The following is a 17,080-nucleotide window of genomic DNA, read 5'->3' on the forward strand; positions in this document are numbered from 1 at the left end:
AATTCCTTTATTATTATTATTATTATTATTATTATTATTATTATTATTATTAGTTATAAGTGCCAAATGAGGTTTGACCAGTAAGATTATAAAGCAGGGACCCCCTTGAAAATGGCTTAAGACCAATATTTTTTGTTTTCCTTCATCATAAATGTTTTTATTACAGAAAAATGCAGTCCAGGTTTTACTGATGTAAGTATTCAGATGTCCAAAGTGTTCAAAAATACAAATAAAATAAAAGTTTCTAATCAGATTTCAATTACAATAATTACAGTTGATACCAAAAAAAACAACTGTGAAATAGCCCTTTACACAAATGTGGCGGCGGAAGCTATTAATCAGACGCCAACTTCAGTGATGCAATTTATTTTTACCTGGAAAAAAATCTAATCGACTTAATTTTCACAAATATAGCTTATAATAATGTAACTAATATATTGACTTGTACAAGCAATACTTTAAGAATACCTAGGATAATTCGTCGAAAATCTCCATGGATGTCGGAACAGTTGACGGTCCGCTTTCCACACGGACGCTGTTCAAGGACGCACATATCCTGACAGCTGATTTAAGGAAAGAAGACGTGTACTTCTCTCTGCTCTGTTTTGGTTTTAAGCGTGTTTTCATTCCCTCTGCTCTGGCTCATAAACCCACACTGTAGCGCCGTTCTTGAGCAGGATCAATGGCGACGGTGGAGGAGCTGAAGCTGCGGGTGAGGGAGCTGGAAAATGAACTGATAAAGTGTAAGCAGAGGCAGTGTGCAGCGGAGGATGCTCACAATAGACCCAAAATTGACAAGATGAGCGCCGAGGTAGTGGATTCCAACCCGTACAGGTGACTTTTCCATTTAAGTTTGACATTTTTTTTTTCATAGTTTTATTTATATTTGCGAAAGAGTAAAATGTAACGAGAGGCGACGCCTTGTGACTCACCACCTCCTTGAATGGATTCCCATAGACCACAAACTAATTTTCTGTTTTTTTCTGTTTCAGCCGCCTTATGGCTCTAAAAAGAATGGGCATCGTGGATGATTATGAGGTAGGATAATTCATAGAAAATGTTCTCTATGTTTGGCTGATCCTATTCCCGTTCGTATATGTTTTTTCTAAAGATAAACATGAAGAAAACAAAGGGACAGAACTGATGTTCACATGTCCACACATGCTTAATGTTACATATCTGTAGGATTATCATTAATGCTGTATTATCGTGCATGCTTGCATATTGTGACTGGATTTTATTTGCTTCGCATTCTGTCAGTTGGGTTGTTGAGCAACTGCTTGGGATTCTGTTGGCAGAAAATCCGGACATTTGCAGTAGCTGTAGTTGGTGTCGGAGGCGTCGGCAGCGTGACAGCTGAAATGCTCACTAGATGTGGCATTGGTAAGGTAATAAAACCTTCCCGTTTTTACATTTGTGCTGGATACTTCTCCATCTTCCTGCCACATGTTCAACACCTTCTTACCGTCTCACTATTGGCCTTGCAGCTGCTGCTCTTTGACTATGACAAAGTAGAGCTGGCCAACATGAACAGACTGTTCTTCCAGCCTCACCAAGCAGGGCTGAGTAAGGTGGAGGCAGCAGAACACACACTCAGGTAACATCTTGTCAGCGGAGGGACACCGTCCCCCCCATCCACAGCTTCCCTGTTTCTCCTATCTTTATCGGTCTTTATTTCTCTGCCCCCGCCCAACAGAAATATTAATCCAGATGTGGCATTTGAAACCCATAACTACAACATCACAACACTGGACAATTTCACACATTTCATGGATCGCATCAGGTTGGTTTCCCCACTTGACAGATTTGTACGCATGAAGGCTTGTCTGTAAATATAAATCTGTTTTTGTTTTTTTTTTGTTTTTTAGTCACAGCGGGTTAGAAGAAGGAAAACCAGTGGATTTGGTTCTGAGCTGTGTGGATAACTTTGAGGCCAGGATGGCCATCAATACAGTAAGCGCCTCACTGTGAGAACAAAGAGGGCCGACAGGACGATCCGTTCATATATTGCAACGTCTCTGTGTTTTTATTTCAGGCCTGTAACGAACTGGGTCAGATCTGGATGGAGTCCGGCGTGAGTGAAAACGCCGTCTCAGGACACATCCAGCTCATAATTCCTGGAGAGACGGCTTGCTTTGCTGTACGTGAGCAGGAGCAAAAGCTCCCGTTTGTCATCAATATTGTTCTTTTCACCAAGATTATGTGGACTTTATCCGCTTAGTGTGCCCCTCCACTGGTGGTAGCCGCCAACATCGATGAGAAAACCCTAAAGCGGGAGGGTGTATGTGCCGCCAGCTTGCCAACAACTATGGGTGTGGTTGCAGGCCTCCTGGTGCAAAATGTCCTCAAGTACGTGGTCAACTTTCTGTCTGGCATGAAACCTAAAGTGGTTTTACAAATACAAAACCTCGCAGACTTTAAGGAGAAACGTGAATGTAATGTTTCGCTCTTCAGATATCTCCTGAAGTTTGGCACCGTCAGCTACTATCTCGGATACAACGCCATGCAGGACTTTTTTCCGACCATGGCCATGAAGGCCAACCCACAGTGCAGTGACCGCCACTGCAGGCGGCAACAGGAGGAATTCAAGGTTAGCACACCTGACTCAAGATTCTCAAGAACTTCTGCTTGGCGCTTTTACTGGTGCTTTGTATCGATATTCACACCACCTGAAGAAAATGTGGGGATGTGAATTCTTCTGCTAGTTGCTTCAACCAGTCGGCAAAGCTTACAGTTTTCTACCTGTGTGGTGTTTTTGTCTTCAGAAGAAAGAAGTGGAGCGGCCCAAGGTGGAAGCTGTGCAGCCGGAGGAGGAAGAGATCATACATGAAGACAACGAATGGGGTCAGCAGAAGCTCTGGTGGTTCTAGTTCTAGCTGCTGTCCTTGCTCTTTCTAAGCTACTGACAATAAACACACCCATCTTGGTTGTGCAGGTATCGAACTGGTGTCTGAAGTGAGCGACGCCGAGTTACAGGCTGCTTCGGGGGCTGTGCCTGACCTGCCAGAGGGCATCACTGTGGCGTACACCGTTCCAGCTGGGGTGAGTTACCGTCAGCTTTCCACCAGCTATAGGAACTGGTTAAATTCCTTAATGGCGCCAAAGAAAGACAATATCTGTATGTTTCAGTCTTTGCATTTGCCTGTAAATAATTTTGCCATTCATGTCCTGTTGTGTTTGCACCAGGAAAAGGTCAGTGGAGACACCGTGGAGGAGACTGAAGTGAGCTTGGAAGATTTAATGGCTCAGATGAGAAAGTTGTAGACAGTGACCTGAAGACTCTTTTCTGCAGCACATTTAAGTTTTTCCTTTTTTATTTTTTTGTCTGTACTAATTTTTTTTTTTTTAACATTCTCATCCCAAAGTCCAAATATAAAAAAAAAAATATACTGAAGGTTAGATATACAGTGCATGAAACTGGTTGCATCCACACAAAATATCACTTGGAATGACATCAGATTCTTACAAAAATCTAACACCCCAAATTAAAAAGCAATTGCTTTTTAATCTGTTTATTACAATTTTACTTTGAATCCTTAAACTTTTCAATCATGTCTTTCTGCTACTTACTGAACACTGTCTCAATAAAGTATTTATTAGATTCAATCTAATCTCTAAAATGATGGTTGATTCATTTTTCAGTACAGATTTGTACATTACGACATAACTAGAGTGTATACAGAAGCTGCACACACCCAAGTTAAATTGTAAGATATTCCTGACGTACAGAACAAAAACTTGATCATTTGAAAACTTTTTCATGTTTAATGTAAAAGATGTCATAAACAACTCTAGTGTAAAAATATATATTTTGGTTTCAAGTTCAGCATGAAAGTAATCTCGGGTCAAAGTTCCATCAAAGTGAATCTAATTAACCCAAAAAGAAGTCCAGCTATCCCAGTAAGATTTGCTCATCTGAATCCGTTCTATATTTCTGGTTTGCACTATTTTGAGCAACAACCTTTAGGTGTCTTCAAAAAAAAAAAAGATTAATATGATTTTTCAACATTGTTGCCAGTAAATTCATACATTCGAATCAACAAAAGTGGTTTCATAAAGTTAACTGGAGCAGAGGAGCAGCCGAAACTAAATCCGAGACAGAAAAATGTGTGGGATCACATAAAAGTTGAGAAAACGAGAATCTGAATTTAGAAAAGTTTTTTAAGAGAGCGGGGTAAAGCCTAGCTATGCCATGGTGACAGACATCTGCCAGAGATGGAGCGGTTCACTTAAAAGTGTCAAAATGCCAGCGTGAGGATTTAACAATAAGGGGTTTTCAAACTTAGAAAACCAGGTTACCGTACTCTTATTTTTGTGAATATTTTTTGCCTAACCTATGTCACTTCTTCTTGAATGTAGAAGAAGTATTAAAATGATTATGGTCCCACTTTTTTTGTCACATAAACCTGATATTTTAACTGAAGTATGAACACTTTTGAGATCCACTTAACATGAAAATACGAAATAGAAAATAAACATTGTACATTTTAGTAAGACAAACCTTGGAATGTACATAATCTCAAGTGAGAAATGTAAGAGGCACAAACATGTTTAAGTATGTTTTTTTATTGTCATTAAATCTAACAGTTTGTTTTTTTTTTGTTTTTTTTTTTTGCATAAAAATCAAGATGTTGGCATGAGAACATTTCTTACACATACTAAAATCTTGTTTTGAACTGTGCTTACTTGTTCCAAGGTTAGGTAAACATTACAAGTGCTTTAATATAATTTACAATATTTAAACAGTTGTCACTATAAAATGCAGTTTGGATAAAAAAAAAATTGACAGCTTTGAAATATGTAAACATGACAATGTAAGTGCTTGAGATCTCACGATCCTGTTTATTAAAGGGCAGTGAGTTTAAACATGAGAAAAAAATCCCATTTTACTTAGATGTTAGTGTCGTTTTCTCTTTACTATGGTAAAAACTAAAAGTGCATTAAAATTAACAATGGAAATCCATAAGAGTATTAACTGGCACATTTTCAGGGTACCTTAAGGCAAAAATAGTGAGGTAAACTTTAAATACTAAATTTCTGAAAATACTTATTTAAAAGTTTCTGAGGGTTTCACAAACATTACGACAAAAATGAGAATAGTTTTCCTTTATATTAGTGTTGTTGTGATACAAAATATTCAGAGAAAACTTGCCCGGATTAAAAGTGAATAAAGGTGTACAGTCAGTGCTGGTAATCAATTTTTAGAAAGACTTTCATAAGATCAGGAATTTGAGCAGAGAGAGCAGAGAAAAATTATCTCAAATGCACCAGCAGTCTCCTGGAAAACTGAACGTTTAGGCCGTTCACAGCTGCTCATGGTTGCTCTTCCTGCTTTGGATTAAATGTGCACAAAGCAAATGTGAAAAAAGCCAGACAATAAACCGCCTGTATCTTTATCCTGAATTTATCAGAAGTTTGTTTGGAAGAAATCCTTCAGCGTACCGTTTTTGAACACATTATCGTTCAAAAAGGGCACAAGCATTCTGCTTGTGCCTTCATAAAGTATCTATCACAGTGAATGATTCCCTTTTTGATAAAGACTGGGATTTTCAGTTTCAGCTGTTCTATAGCGAACCATCCTGCAGTGATAACAGTACAGAGAGTCACCTCGCAGCATGCGGTTGAGGAGCAGGCGTCTTCAGACTGAAAGTGTCTCCGCTGGAGGAATGATGTGACGGAGCGTTGCCACACACCAACGACGGCTCCGCTTCTTTAATCTCCATGGCACGCTTGTAAAGTTCTGCAGCCCTCTCAAAGTCACCTTCCTCATAACTGCATTAGAAGACAAGATAAAAGCAATGCAAAGTAAAAAAAAAATAAATATAGAAGGATAAGTAATCGTATTTTTCGTACCTTAGCACAGCGAGGTTCTTCAGGGTTTCTCCGACCCGTGGATGTGAGCGGCCCAAACTATCTTCATAGACTTTCAGTGCTCGCTCATAAAGCGGCAAGGCCTCGCTGTGCTTCTTCTGTGAAAATAAAAGAAACCTGCAGGTAGCTTTGTGCCATAAAACCTAAAAACAGTAACAGCTGAAACTACAAAAATAACAAATGCACACAACTGTGAACATACACTCCTGATCAAAATCTTAAGCTTAGTTGAAAAATTACAAGAATTTATATTTTGCACTGTTGAATCTTGAGAAGGTTCTAATAACAGCTTTAAAGTGCAAAAAGAAATGGAAATGAGACTTAAAAAAAAAAAAATCTGAGAAAGCATTTTATTGCAAACAACAATTAAACTGAAATAGTCCGTTCATCAACTGATGATGTTGTGTATGAATATTTTTTAACAATGTACAGTAAATCAAGGAAGAGTATTTGATGATGAGCCTCACCAGTTGGCAGTAGAGAACAGCAAGGTTCACCAGTGCTGTGGCCACGCTCGGGTGTTTGGGACCAAAACTTTTTTCCCTGATTTCCAGAGACAGCTCATAGAGCGGAACGGCCTTCTCCAGCTTGCCCTGCGTAGGACACATCAAACCAAATATTAAATACCAAAAACAAAAAAATAAAACATTCTGAGGTCACAAGAAGAGTATCTAAACATTTGGTTTCGATTATCTCACTCTGCGTTTATAGAGCATGGCCAGGTGCTTGACGGTGTACGCCAGAGAGGGGTGGTCCGGTGACAGGGCCTTCCTGCGGATCTCCAGCGCCCTCTCGTACATGTCCTCGGCCGCTTCGTACTCCCTCCGTTCTGTGTGCAGCGCGGCCAGGTTGTTGAGAGACTGAGCGCAGTCTGGGTGATCTGGGCCGAGGACACGTTGGCGCATCTCCAGAGAGCGAGTCAGGAACACCTTGGCAGCACTGATGAGGGGTAAATGAAGAAGAATTTTTATGGATATAGGTTAAAAAAAAAAAAGAAGTATACTGGCAAATGTTGCTGCTTCAGGCTAGAACTCCATGCTGAGTATTTATTATGCAGTGCTGAAGGTGAACTGATGTGGGTCTTACTCCAGGTTGTTTTGGAGGTAGTAGAGGACACCCAGCTCATTGAGCGTCTTGGCGCAGTCTGCAGAGTCTTTCCCCAGGGTCAGCTCTTCCAGCTGGAGGGCTCTACGCCTCAACAACGTGAATCCATACTGATACAGGATTTAAAGAAAAAAAAATGAATACAGTAAGCTTAAGATGTTCAATTAAGTCAGTATGATACCTATTTACTTGACTAGTGGACTACATAAGGGATCATTTTATAATAACAATAGATATCAGAGTGCTATACTGGAATTGTATGTGGTAGCCCTACTTAAAGCAGTGCGAAAAAGTGACGTTTTAAGGAAAACGAGTTGGTAGGGCTACAGTCGTCCCTCTGCTGCATGTCTTCCTTCTTTCCTATCAAGTTACTGTTAGATAAAAGCAACACAAGCTTTGCTGCGCTCCTGGGTCTTCGTGATTCTGTTCTCTCTCTAATGTTTTTGAATAAACCTCGGACGCATTAACACAACATGTAGATTTACTGATATTAAAATGAGCCCAGCTGGACTCTGTTAACTAATTACGTGATGTCTGAAAGCAATAAGCTCGACTGGGCTCATTTACAGTGATGGGTTTGAGTACCATTCCACATCAGAATTGTTTTTATTTAAGTGTGTCAGAGTAAACAGATCCATACATAAATACAAGTCAGACTTTTTGACTTGTGTGGAAAACATTTTTAAAAACATGCATCAGTTTCCTTCCTCTTCACATTTCCTCATTATTTGCTGGTCTATCACATAAAAGCCCAATAAAATATGTTGAAGTTGAGGGAACACGAGTGCTTTTGCAGTTTCCCGTATGTCGGTATCTGTAGAATTCCCTCACCATCTGACCTTTTTGTCGCGCTGTCTTTTGCCGAATCCTTACTGACCTCTTCCTGAGTTTCTCAGCTTGTTCATACCTGATGGTTAAAGGGCAAGAAACAACCAGTCTTGAATGTATATTAGATCATGCAATGAAAAGCTGAATAGCCTTCATAAAAATGACCCTAAACGACCATATGAGTTTGAGAGTACACGAAAGTTACATTTACTTGTTTTGCTTCTGGTAGAGCATGGCGAGCGACTCCAGCTCCTGTGCCACAGCAACATGCTCAGCGCCGTAGGCGTTCTCGCTTATCTCGAGTGCTTGCTTGTACAGCTGTTCGGCATTCCCATACTTCTTCCACTGGACATAGACTCCTGCCAGCTGGTGCAGAGAGCGTGCGACACTGGGATGGTCAGGGTCCAGGGCTGTCTCTCTGATCTCAAGAGACCTTTGTAAAGGAGCAACAGCCTACAAAAGACAAAAAAAAAATATAAATAAAAATACATCTTCGTCAGCCAGACAGAAGTGTTGATAGATTTCTAAGTATGACCAAAACAAACAAGATCTACCTGACTCGGCAGGCCCAGGTCTTTGAGAAACCGACCTAAAGTTTCGTAAAGGTTTGCAAGCTTTGTCATACTGTCCTCGCTTTCACAGCTCTGCTCGTAACGTTTTAGGGAGTCAAAGTACTCAGCTGCCATGGAGCTTTTGTCTTTGCCCACATACTGCCAATAAGCCAGCAACTCAGAGAAATGACCCCTGGGGAAGAAAAAGCAAGAGGCAAGACCTTAGAATGAGGAATATCATCGCACAACTATACACGTTTTCAGTCAACACAAATATTTACCTCTTGTAAAGGTTTTGGGAGACAAAGAGGTTCAAAAGGCTGAGCTGAAGTTTGGCTTTGTCCTCCTGCTGCTGGAACAGCCAGGGAAGCTCATCTGCAACTCGCCATGTGACGCAGTCCTGGCTACAAATTTGCAAACAGTAATTTGAGTTTCACCAAATGACGCGTACAATATGTGATGGAGATGTCAGAGAGGTGGACGAATATTCTGCACAACCTGAGCTGCTGGCTGAAGTAATGGATTAGTTTCTCTCTGTAAGACGCACAGCCACTTCCTCCACCTAGGAACTCCAGTCTCACAGCTTCACAAGCCTGGAAGGCAGACGGGTAATAATAATAATAATAATAATAATAATAATAATAATAATAATAATAATAATAATAATAATAATAAAAACACAACTCTTTCACTCACAAATATTATAATGACATTACATTAAATCTATTTACATAGTAATGCTGGACTATTAGTACACTTTTTCATGGCATTCTATTTTATTGAGATGTGCTTGTTAATTGTCTGTGGAAATGTACAAAAAAAATCCTGGAATCCTGGAACAGTTTATCTTAAAAAAAAAAAAAAAAAATAGTACCGCAATGCATCAGCAGGTGTCAGCATGTCTGCTTCACTGTGATTCAGTGCTAACGCGGTAAACCATGATGATGAAGTGAATCAAATATGATCCGCCTCCCTCTGCATGGAAATATCTGGTTTCAGAGGTAGTGATTATAGAGAAATCTGGCCTCTATGCTACTGGAAGAATAATTTTAAGCAGAAATAAATGATGCCACTACAAAGACAAGGAACTGGCTGTAAGCAGGATGAATCCAAATTATGCTGAGGTTCCAGCCAGAAAATGGACACTGATCTGACAAACAAGAACATCATCATTTAGCTGCTCTTTAATCACAGCACTTGAATGTATTGCGCTTGCATACATTTTGCATGTTCTTTCCCTTTGTGTTCTTGCCAGTGAGCCTGTTTACCTGCAGGTGCTGAAACCTGATGAGTCCACAGCGGAGGGTCACAATGCAGAGTCTGTTCAGGTGGTAGAGCAGAGAGGACAGAGCGGCCCACTCTAGCTCTGGGAAAAGATCTAATGCCTCCGATTCGCTCACTCCGTTGTGGCTGGAAAATACAAGGCACAGCATCTAGGGGAGAAAAAAAAAAATACATTATGCAAACATTTCTGCAGAGCACCAAAAAGTATGCAGTCTAATGTGAGTATTTAGTGACAGCAAAGTCCAGAAACAACTTTGTTTTGCCTCTTTCATCATGTGTCTCTCTCTGTCTGTGTTGAGGAACTTCAACATCATTTTAAGCGCCAGGCGATACAGAGACAAGGTGTCCTGACACTGCAGACACTGCTCCAAGCTCTTCTCCGAGGACCAGCCAGATTGAAAACTATGAATCCAAAATATGCAGAAATATTCTTAGAAAATTGTATGCAACATAAAATTGTCAGAGAAATAAATATAGACTACGAAAATGTTGAAAATGTTTTCCCAGCGAGTCAGACGAAACACACTCATACACAAATACTAAAAGTAGGCAATTTAAAATTCTGACATGTTTAAAGAATTACAGTCCGGTTCACAAGCAGTTTTTAAAGAATTAAATAGGATTTGAAGGGAATTGTCTGTAACTGTCAAAAATATAACCCCAATAGGATCAGAGAACCTAAGGTCAATCCTGATCTAATCAATCTAAAACCAAACATCTACAATTTTCTTCACTTTCCTATTTTTTTCTGCACATAAAGAACCAAAAAGTTGACACAACAGACCTGGTGATCATTCTTGCTAACAGTGTGACATATAACGCGTTGCATGTCGATGCAGAGCGGCAGTGCCTTTCCAGCTTTTTCTCCTGCAACAAAATTACAAAATATATAGGTTTTACAAAAACAAACATTTGTTTTCTATCTCAAACACTTCAAAACGAGCAGTCTGACCTGATCCTTGGTGAGCCTGAAATCCGTAGTTTGACACTCTGCACTGACTACACTCTTGACTTCTCTGGCACTAAGTGGGTCCAAGTGAAGTGTGGGCCACAACCTAAAGAGAAAAAGTATCTTTTTTTTTGTTTGTTTTTTGTTGTTGTTTTTTACAGATGCAACCAAAAAGTGCCGATTTTGAAATGCTAGCCAATGCTCACCAATTTAATTTGTTATTATTATTTCTCATGAGAAGAGTGGTCAATTATCCAGCCTGAATGATGCTAGAACCGTGTTGATGGCTACAGAGGAATCATGCAGTTTCTCTGCAACTCAATCAGGGATATTTACCCAAATATATTTACGGGAATGTATGTATATATCTGGGCCTGTAAGTTCAAATTTAAACCTCTATGGATCACACTAATAAATTCAAAGTGTTGCGGACAGAGTTATTACCTCCACGCCTGAGGACACGTCTCCACATTGACAGACACAACCACTCTGACATTTACAGGAAGAGGGTCGATCAGCCACTTCATGTGTCTTTCTGCTTGCTGAAATGGACAAAAAATGATTCCTGAAATGTGGAGTTAAACCGTACACGCTGAGATAAAATATGTTCAGTGATGGGCTTAAATTAGAGAAGGGCTATACCTTTATTTGGTCGACGGAGTCAATGATAATGATGATGTTTCCTTGGTGCCGTGCAGATAGTCTCTCCAGCCAGCGAGGAAACTCTTCCAAAATCTTACTGGGATCCATGGATAAACCAGAAATGGACCAAAAGTGCTGCAGCAACTAAGTGACATAATATTAACAGTAAACAGATTATCCTACTTGTCAAGCAAAACATGTCTTTGGTTGAAGCGTGTCAGTGTTAGAGACTCTTTACCTTCACTGTGAGGCGTTTGATAATGAGAACTGGCTCAGAGCTTATGGAAAGTGGGCGGCCGACAAAATGATAAAGGAACAAAGTGTTGGGGGATTGCTTCTGCTGCAGCTCAATCCTGCAGAAATGAAACAATTCACGTCTAATAGGAAAAGAACACAAAGCTAAAAATAAGACTATATTTGTTCAAAATCTTATGTAATAAAACACAAATAAATACCAAAAATGAACTACATTTAAGAGCCAAACCGAAGGAATGGATCTTTAAGTTGGCTTAAACAGATCTTAGCCAATATAACTGATAAATGTTTTTTTTTTTTTTTTTTGTGCAAAAATCATCTCACCATTTGGAAAGCAAGAGAGACTTTCCTGAACCTGGACCCCCGGACACCAGCAGAGGCGGGGTGGGGGGCGGGGCAGCTATCATGTCGTTTAAAAGATCTATATACTGAGAAGGGCAGCGCACACAGCACAGACCGGCGGATATCAATGAATAGAAAGTAAGGCATTTTGAAGGTAATAATCGCGATTAGAACAGAATATGCATGCATATTGTACCTTTTGGAAACCTAATTGGGAGGTGGTGCTGCTGCAAGCCTGTTGGTAGGACTCGATCTGCTCCTGTTCGTCATGCAGATCCCATAGCACGTCTCCCAGGTCTTCCTCACGGCCCTCGTCAATGGCGGCGTCCTTAGAGTCATCGTCTCCTCCTTCAAAACCCAACAATTCCTATACGAGGAGGGTAAAAATTCAGTGTTTAAAAATCATGGAGAGGACAGCCAGTCAAAAATGATTTCTGTGTACACCTCCCTTTAGGTAATGAGACAACACAAACCAATGTATCTGAATAATGGTACACCTGTTTGATGACTTTCTCTAGCTGAGCATAAATCAGGCCAGCCCCTTCTTCTGCAGAGCTGCTGTGATCCACCACCTGGGGAATAGTTGAAACGAAAGACTATGAGTCTGACTTTTGTTCTATATTTAATAATGGCTAGATGATAAACATTATGATAAGCACTGAATAGTATTATTGTAATATTACTAACAACTCTTGGTGAACAACGGTAAGGTCAAAGCTAAAAGTATTATTCATACTATGTCAGATACTACAGGCTATTAAAAGCCTAAATGTAAGGTTTATACAAAGTTTTAATTTAAAAAATGCTATACCTTTCCCAGAACAAAATTTCTAGATTTTTCCAGGAGTGCAAAACATTGACCACAACTTCAGCAAATTTTGAAACAGCACAATGGTGAATATGGTTTCCATTTTTTTTTGTAATCTTGGTAAAAATCACCCTGTGATTAAAAAGCAGTGAGACAAAACATGCCCACTATATGAAAACTTCTATATATAAAGATGGAAAAAACTAAATAAGCTGAAGGAGGAGTGTTTTATTGGTTTAGAAAAAGTAGACACATACCCTTCATTTCCAGCCTCTTTTAACAAACACAAGATGGTTTGTGTAACGATAAAACTTATAACAGCTTACAGTGAACTGAAATAACAATCCCAGAAACGTTTCAGATGGTCCTGGTGGAATATATCCGTTCCCTTCTATTCTGTTAATGTGTAAGCTCCACACCTTGACTTTGGCAGCCTTGTCTGCAGCATTAATCCTTTCCAACAGCTGCCTGATGGGTCCAGTCAAACCCCTGTCCTCTTCAGTCCTGAGGTACAGCACCAGCGGATGTCCATCTGGGTTTTTAACAAAAGCCTCCTCACAATCTTCCACCACAGAGCTGCAAAAATTAATGTTTGTCGCAACATTATAAAGATCCATTACTTCTGAAGACAAAAACTTACACTTTCTGCATGTCTGACCTTAAATCAGACAAAGCTCTTCCTGTTTAGGCAAGTTATTAATACAAAAATGATTTCTGTTTCATAAATGTCCAAGTACTGAGAGAGTTTTCATCATGGAGTAAAATTACTCTGGCTTTACATAATTTGGAAAATCGGAGATTCGCAGAAAATCACTGACTAGATCACTCCCAATAGTTGACTTTATATGCTGTCAAAATAAAATCTGTGAACAATGAATTAAGTTTCACTTATCAGTGTTTAACTCCACCACAGTAAGGTAATTCTCAAAACTTTATTTTGAAGACGTTGCCTGTTACAAAACTCAAACTCAGCTGTTCTCCTTAAAATAAAAAAAAAAAAGATGTTTTTGACCCTACAGAAAAGCTTTTAATCCCACAGGATGTGCAATACCTTGTAACGGTGGATTTGAGGAGAAGCACACATATTGAACTCCGCTCGATCTCCTGCCTCCGCACCATGGCGTATGAAGCAGCATTCTCCTCTGGGAAGTAAACGTTTAGGTAGAAATGGCCCAGACCCTCACACATTCTCCGTAACACCGCAGAGTGTTTCTGTCAATAAAACAAATTACATTTAAAAGAAAATTATTATTGAAAGCGCCTACCAATTCAAATAACTGCTTAGACACACATCAGTACTTTGTGATGTGAGAACAGTAAAAGTCCCAAGTTAACATTAATCATGTAGCAACGTATGCTTAATCTATTTTGTGTAAAGTTCCTGCAGAACTTTGTTTTTCCATTAACTTTACTTTTCTTTGTTTTTCCACTTCCACCGTGGACACTCCTTTAGAAGAAAGGCCTTCATCATATAAACATTAAACATTAAAATTACTCTGTAAATTCATTTGTGCAGCGCTTCACTCCATTTCATTTTACACTTTCTGTTACGATTTAGTTAATCAGGACTGAAGCAATATTGTTTGATTTGTGACTAACTTGATTGGATATTAGCTTAGAAAGCAAGCTATTCATTCCTTCAGATAGACACGAGACTGACCGAGTTATGAACATTAGTATAGTTAAATGTACTTTAAATCTGCTCCAGTCATTAAACACCAAGTCAGATACTGTGCATGTCTTTCAAACAGCCATGTCTATGAACGTGCTTTATACATGTTATATAAATCTCAAATTATCCCCTAAAAACAACATTTACAGTTGTTGACTTTAAATTTCAATCAAACTGACCTTGATAAAGATCTCCATCTCTGCTTTGGTATCTTGCGTGGAGATTAGGTAGCAGCGCACGGTGTTACTCCACAAGGCCTGGGGCACGTGAGGTGACACTTGAAGTAGACTGGCCACCGCAGCATCCCAGTCATCTGAAGGAAGAAAAAACACGTGAAAATAATGCAGTCTACATGTTAGAAACTAATCTTTTTTTTTTTTTTTTTTAAACAAACTCTCTGTGATATATCTATGGTGTTAAAAGGAATAGCAAACTCACAATTTAGTTGCAACTATTGTGGAAAATACCAACATTATTATTTATTTTGCTTTTATTTGATGGTTTGGGAAAATAGGTTAGAAACAGATGACACATTGAGAAATTTTAAAATTAAGAGTTGAACCTTTGTACACTGAACGTCTACTCAACCACAGCGACTAATTTAACTCTTCCTGTCAGTACAGGATGCCTTTGCAATTATTTTCTTACCTCTGCTGACATTTGCAAAGGGTCCTTCCACATCTATTAAGCTGTGTGCAAACTCTGGTCCTCTGAATGTCTGTTGCAGCTGCATCATGCTACCCATAGAAGGTTCGCTTCCCAGCACCCCACCAGACCAGTATTCACACTGAGTTCCTACAGCTGTAGAAAGACAAGACGAGAATGTGGATTTAAACCACAACTAGACGGAAAAAAAACAAACTGGACCTGACGTATGTAGATATTTGCATCTTACCAGTCACAGTGGTTTGATTATCGTCTGAGTCAGAGTCATTGAGGCTAAAAATGTGGATACCCTGAGTCTGCAACTGTTGCAGTTTGGCCTCCAGATCCCTCTTTGCACGCAACAGGTCTTGTATCTCTTTCTCTTTTGTCTCTCGGAAAATCTAAATTTAAGTAAATACCCAGTTTAAATTACCGGTACGAATTTTAAAAAACTGCTGCCACAAATGTATAAAAATAATACTTGGTGCATCTTACCTTAAACTGCCGTTTTACTTTGTCCCTGTCATGCTCAAATGTGGCAGCCCTCTCCATAGCTTGGTACTTTGTCTCAAGAGCAGCCTCTTTCTCTCTGAGAATCTTCTGGTAGGTTTTCTGAAGAGCCTGTCAAACCCCAGCAGAACAGTTTAAACACCTGCCTTCTTATAAATACATTTATATGAACATGTATTTGCTACAATAGAGATTTCTTCTTCTTTTGCTTTTTTGTCATTATAAAATATTGCAGAGCATCAAAAAACTAACTTGGAACTGAACAAAGATTTGCCTAAGCATAAAATGCACTTTTTTATTTAATAAAATAAATAAATGTTTTTAATTCACCCTGGTCCTATGTGAAGGGGGCTAAATACTTCTTCATCGAGGAGAAAGATGCTTAATCCTTAATATTTTTTTTTTTAATGTAAGTGTATAGTTTACTCAGGTTGTGTCTGATGACTTAAAACATTAAAAAGCACAAACAAAACAAATATGTAAGGAGATAAATACTTTTTTGACAGAACTGCACGTTACTGACTGATTTCGATATGTGGCTCTTTATTAACCTGCAGCTCGGCTCTTAACCTCTTGTTCTCCTCGTCCAACTTGGCCTCCTTCTTCTGCATGGATGTGATCTCGTTATTTTTGCTGACGCGAAAGATTTCATACTCCTTACGAAGTCTCTCGTACTCTGCAGCATACTCCAGGTCCACGGAGCCCGTGGATTTGAAACTGGCCCCGATAACTCGAGGTCCACGGCGGAAGGAGCTGCGAAGGAGTCGGGCTTTGGGCTTAACTTCAACGGGTATCTCACATGCTTCCCCTCCCTCACCGCCATATCCATCCTCGATCACCTCTCCTGGACTGACCAAAGAGGATGCGGTGCCCATAATGTCGAAGATCCAAGATTTTACCTTTTTCTGAGGAACATAGCTGCTACGGAGCCGTGATAAACAGAGCGCGGATGGACATTTTTATCTACCGAGACTGAAATAACCAGTGAGGTTACTTCCACTGCATTGCCACAAAGCTACATTTACAAAACTGAACTTGTTTACATAGTAGAGACAAGCAGCAAAATGTGACAAAACACCAGCAACTAGAACTATATTTAAGTAGCTCTATACGACTAAAATACGAAATGATACACTTAAATAACGCGACGTGGCCTTTTATTTGATGTTGTCACATGCTAAAAATGCAAACACTGCAACAAACCCATTTTGGTAAACATTTTTGTCTCGAAATATTATACACTGCTAGTTCGGGTCGAAAAGAAAACTTGTGAACCTAGGATAAAAAAACAAAAACAAAACAGGCACATAACGGTCCGCTCCCTTTTTCACAGCTTCCTCCTGGCTGCCTTGGTAACAAACTCAGAATACGGAAGCCGTAAAAAGTCAAACAAAGTGAAATTTGACTTTTAGTTTTGAAGGAGTTTACTCCACTGGTAGCTTGTTTAATTCATTCCACCGACTTAATTATCATGTATTACAATGCTTTGGCAACATTCTATATGCAAAAAACCATTAAAAAGTTTTTGCATTTTGTGATGTTACAAGCTTAAATGTAGTGCTTAGCCTACGCGTGAAATGGACGGAAAAAGATACTGTTTTTCCCGATACTCAAAAAAA

The 17,080-nt window shown here is 39.4% G+C and overlaps 2 protein-coding genes across 3 annotated transcripts; one reads left to right on the top strand and one right to left on the bottom strand.

The window, feature by feature from the left end:
• Window positions 1-521: 521 nt before the first annotated feature.
• Window positions 522-3,620, top strand: uba5 (ubiquitin-like modifier activating enzyme 5). Its single transcript, XM_015049488.1, has 12 exons — window positions 522-834; window positions 993-1,038; window positions 1,299-1,388; window positions 1,488-1,597; window positions 1,697-1,783; window positions 1,869-1,953; window positions 2,036-2,140; window positions 2,222-2,349; window positions 2,455-2,590; window positions 2,766-2,844; window positions 2,936-3,042; window positions 3,187-3,620. Exons 1-12 carry the CDS (start codon window positions 683-685, stop codon window positions 3,262-3,264), a joined length of 1,203 nt encoding a protein of 400 aa, XP_014904974.1. The 5' UTR covers window positions 522-682; the 3' UTR covers window positions 3,265-3,620.
• A 311-nt stretch (window positions 3,621-3,931) lies between these two features.
• On the bottom strand, window positions 3,932-17,016 carry nphp3 (nephronophthisis 3). 2 transcript variants are annotated; one of them, XM_015049486.1, is made up of 27 exons: window positions 16,013-17,011; window positions 15,447-15,572; window positions 15,202-15,352; window positions 14,955-15,107; window positions 14,486-14,619; window positions 13,686-13,846; window positions 13,054-13,210; window positions 12,324-12,398; window positions 12,023-12,193; window positions 11,809-11,912; window positions 11,468-11,582; window positions 11,230-11,373; window positions 11,032-11,129; window positions 10,591-10,693; window positions 10,423-10,505; window positions 9,902-10,040; window positions 9,623-9,787; window positions 8,853-8,947; window positions 8,636-8,758; window positions 8,358-8,547; window positions 8,015-8,256; window positions 7,807-7,882; window positions 6,958-7,085; window positions 6,570-6,810; window positions 6,339-6,464; window positions 5,854-5,969; window positions 3,932-5,772 (listed from the first exon to the last, which is right to left on the bottom strand). In XM_015049486.1, exons 1-27 carry the CDS (start codon window positions 16,334-16,336, stop codon window positions 5,604-5,606), a joined length of 3,909 nt encoding a protein of 1,302 aa, XP_014904972.1. In that variant the 5' UTR covers window positions 16,337-17,011; the 3' UTR covers window positions 3,932-5,603. The 2 variants fall into 2 exon arrangements, with proteins under 2 accessions (XP_014904972.1, XP_014904973.1); XM_015049487.1 differs by lacking the exons at window positions 3,932-5,772; window positions 5,854-5,969; window positions 6,339-6,464; window positions 6,570-6,810 and having other exon boundaries at window positions 6,968-7,085; window positions 7,815-7,882; window positions 16,013-17,016.
• Between the last annotated feature and the right edge of the window lie 64 nt (window positions 17,017-17,080).

The sequence above is a fragment of the Poecilia latipinna genome, unplaced genomic scaffold (genome assembly GCF_001443285.1).
Source record: "Poecilia latipinna isolate Pla-1442-1.1 unplaced genomic scaffold, P_latipinna-1.0 Scaffold948, whole genome shotgun sequence".
Taxonomy (NCBI): Eukaryota; Metazoa; Chordata; class Actinopteri; order Cyprinodontiformes; family Poeciliidae; genus Poecilia; species Poecilia latipinna.

Excerpts from the sequence above, each read along its gene's own strand:
- nphp3 (XM_015049486.1), bottom strand. The coding sequence starts at position 16,336 with ATGGGCACCGCATCCTCTTTGGTCAGTCCAGGAGAGGTGATCGAGGAT. Across the intron at positions 11,913-12,022 it reads CCCAATTAGGTTTCCAAAAG|TATATAGATCTTTTAAACGA; the intron begins GTACAATATGCA and ends TGCCCTTCTCAG. Across the intron at positions 9,788-9,901 it reads AGAGACACATGATGAAAGAG|ATGCTGTGCCTTGTATTTTC; the intron begins GCAAAACAAAGT and ends TTTCTCCCCTAG.
- uba5 (XM_015049488.1), top strand. The coding sequence starts at position 683 with ATGGCGACGGTGGAGGAGCTGAAGCTGCGGGTGAGGGAGCTGGAAAAT. Across the intron at positions 1,389-1,487 it reads CTAGATGTGGCATTGGTAAG|CTGCTGCTCTTTGACTATGA; the intron begins GTAATAAAACCT and ends TTGGCCTTGCAG. Across the intron at positions 2,845-2,935 it reads ACATGAAGACAACGAATGGG|GTATCGAACTGGTGTCTGAA; the intron begins GTCAGCAGAAGC and ends TTGGTTGTGCAG.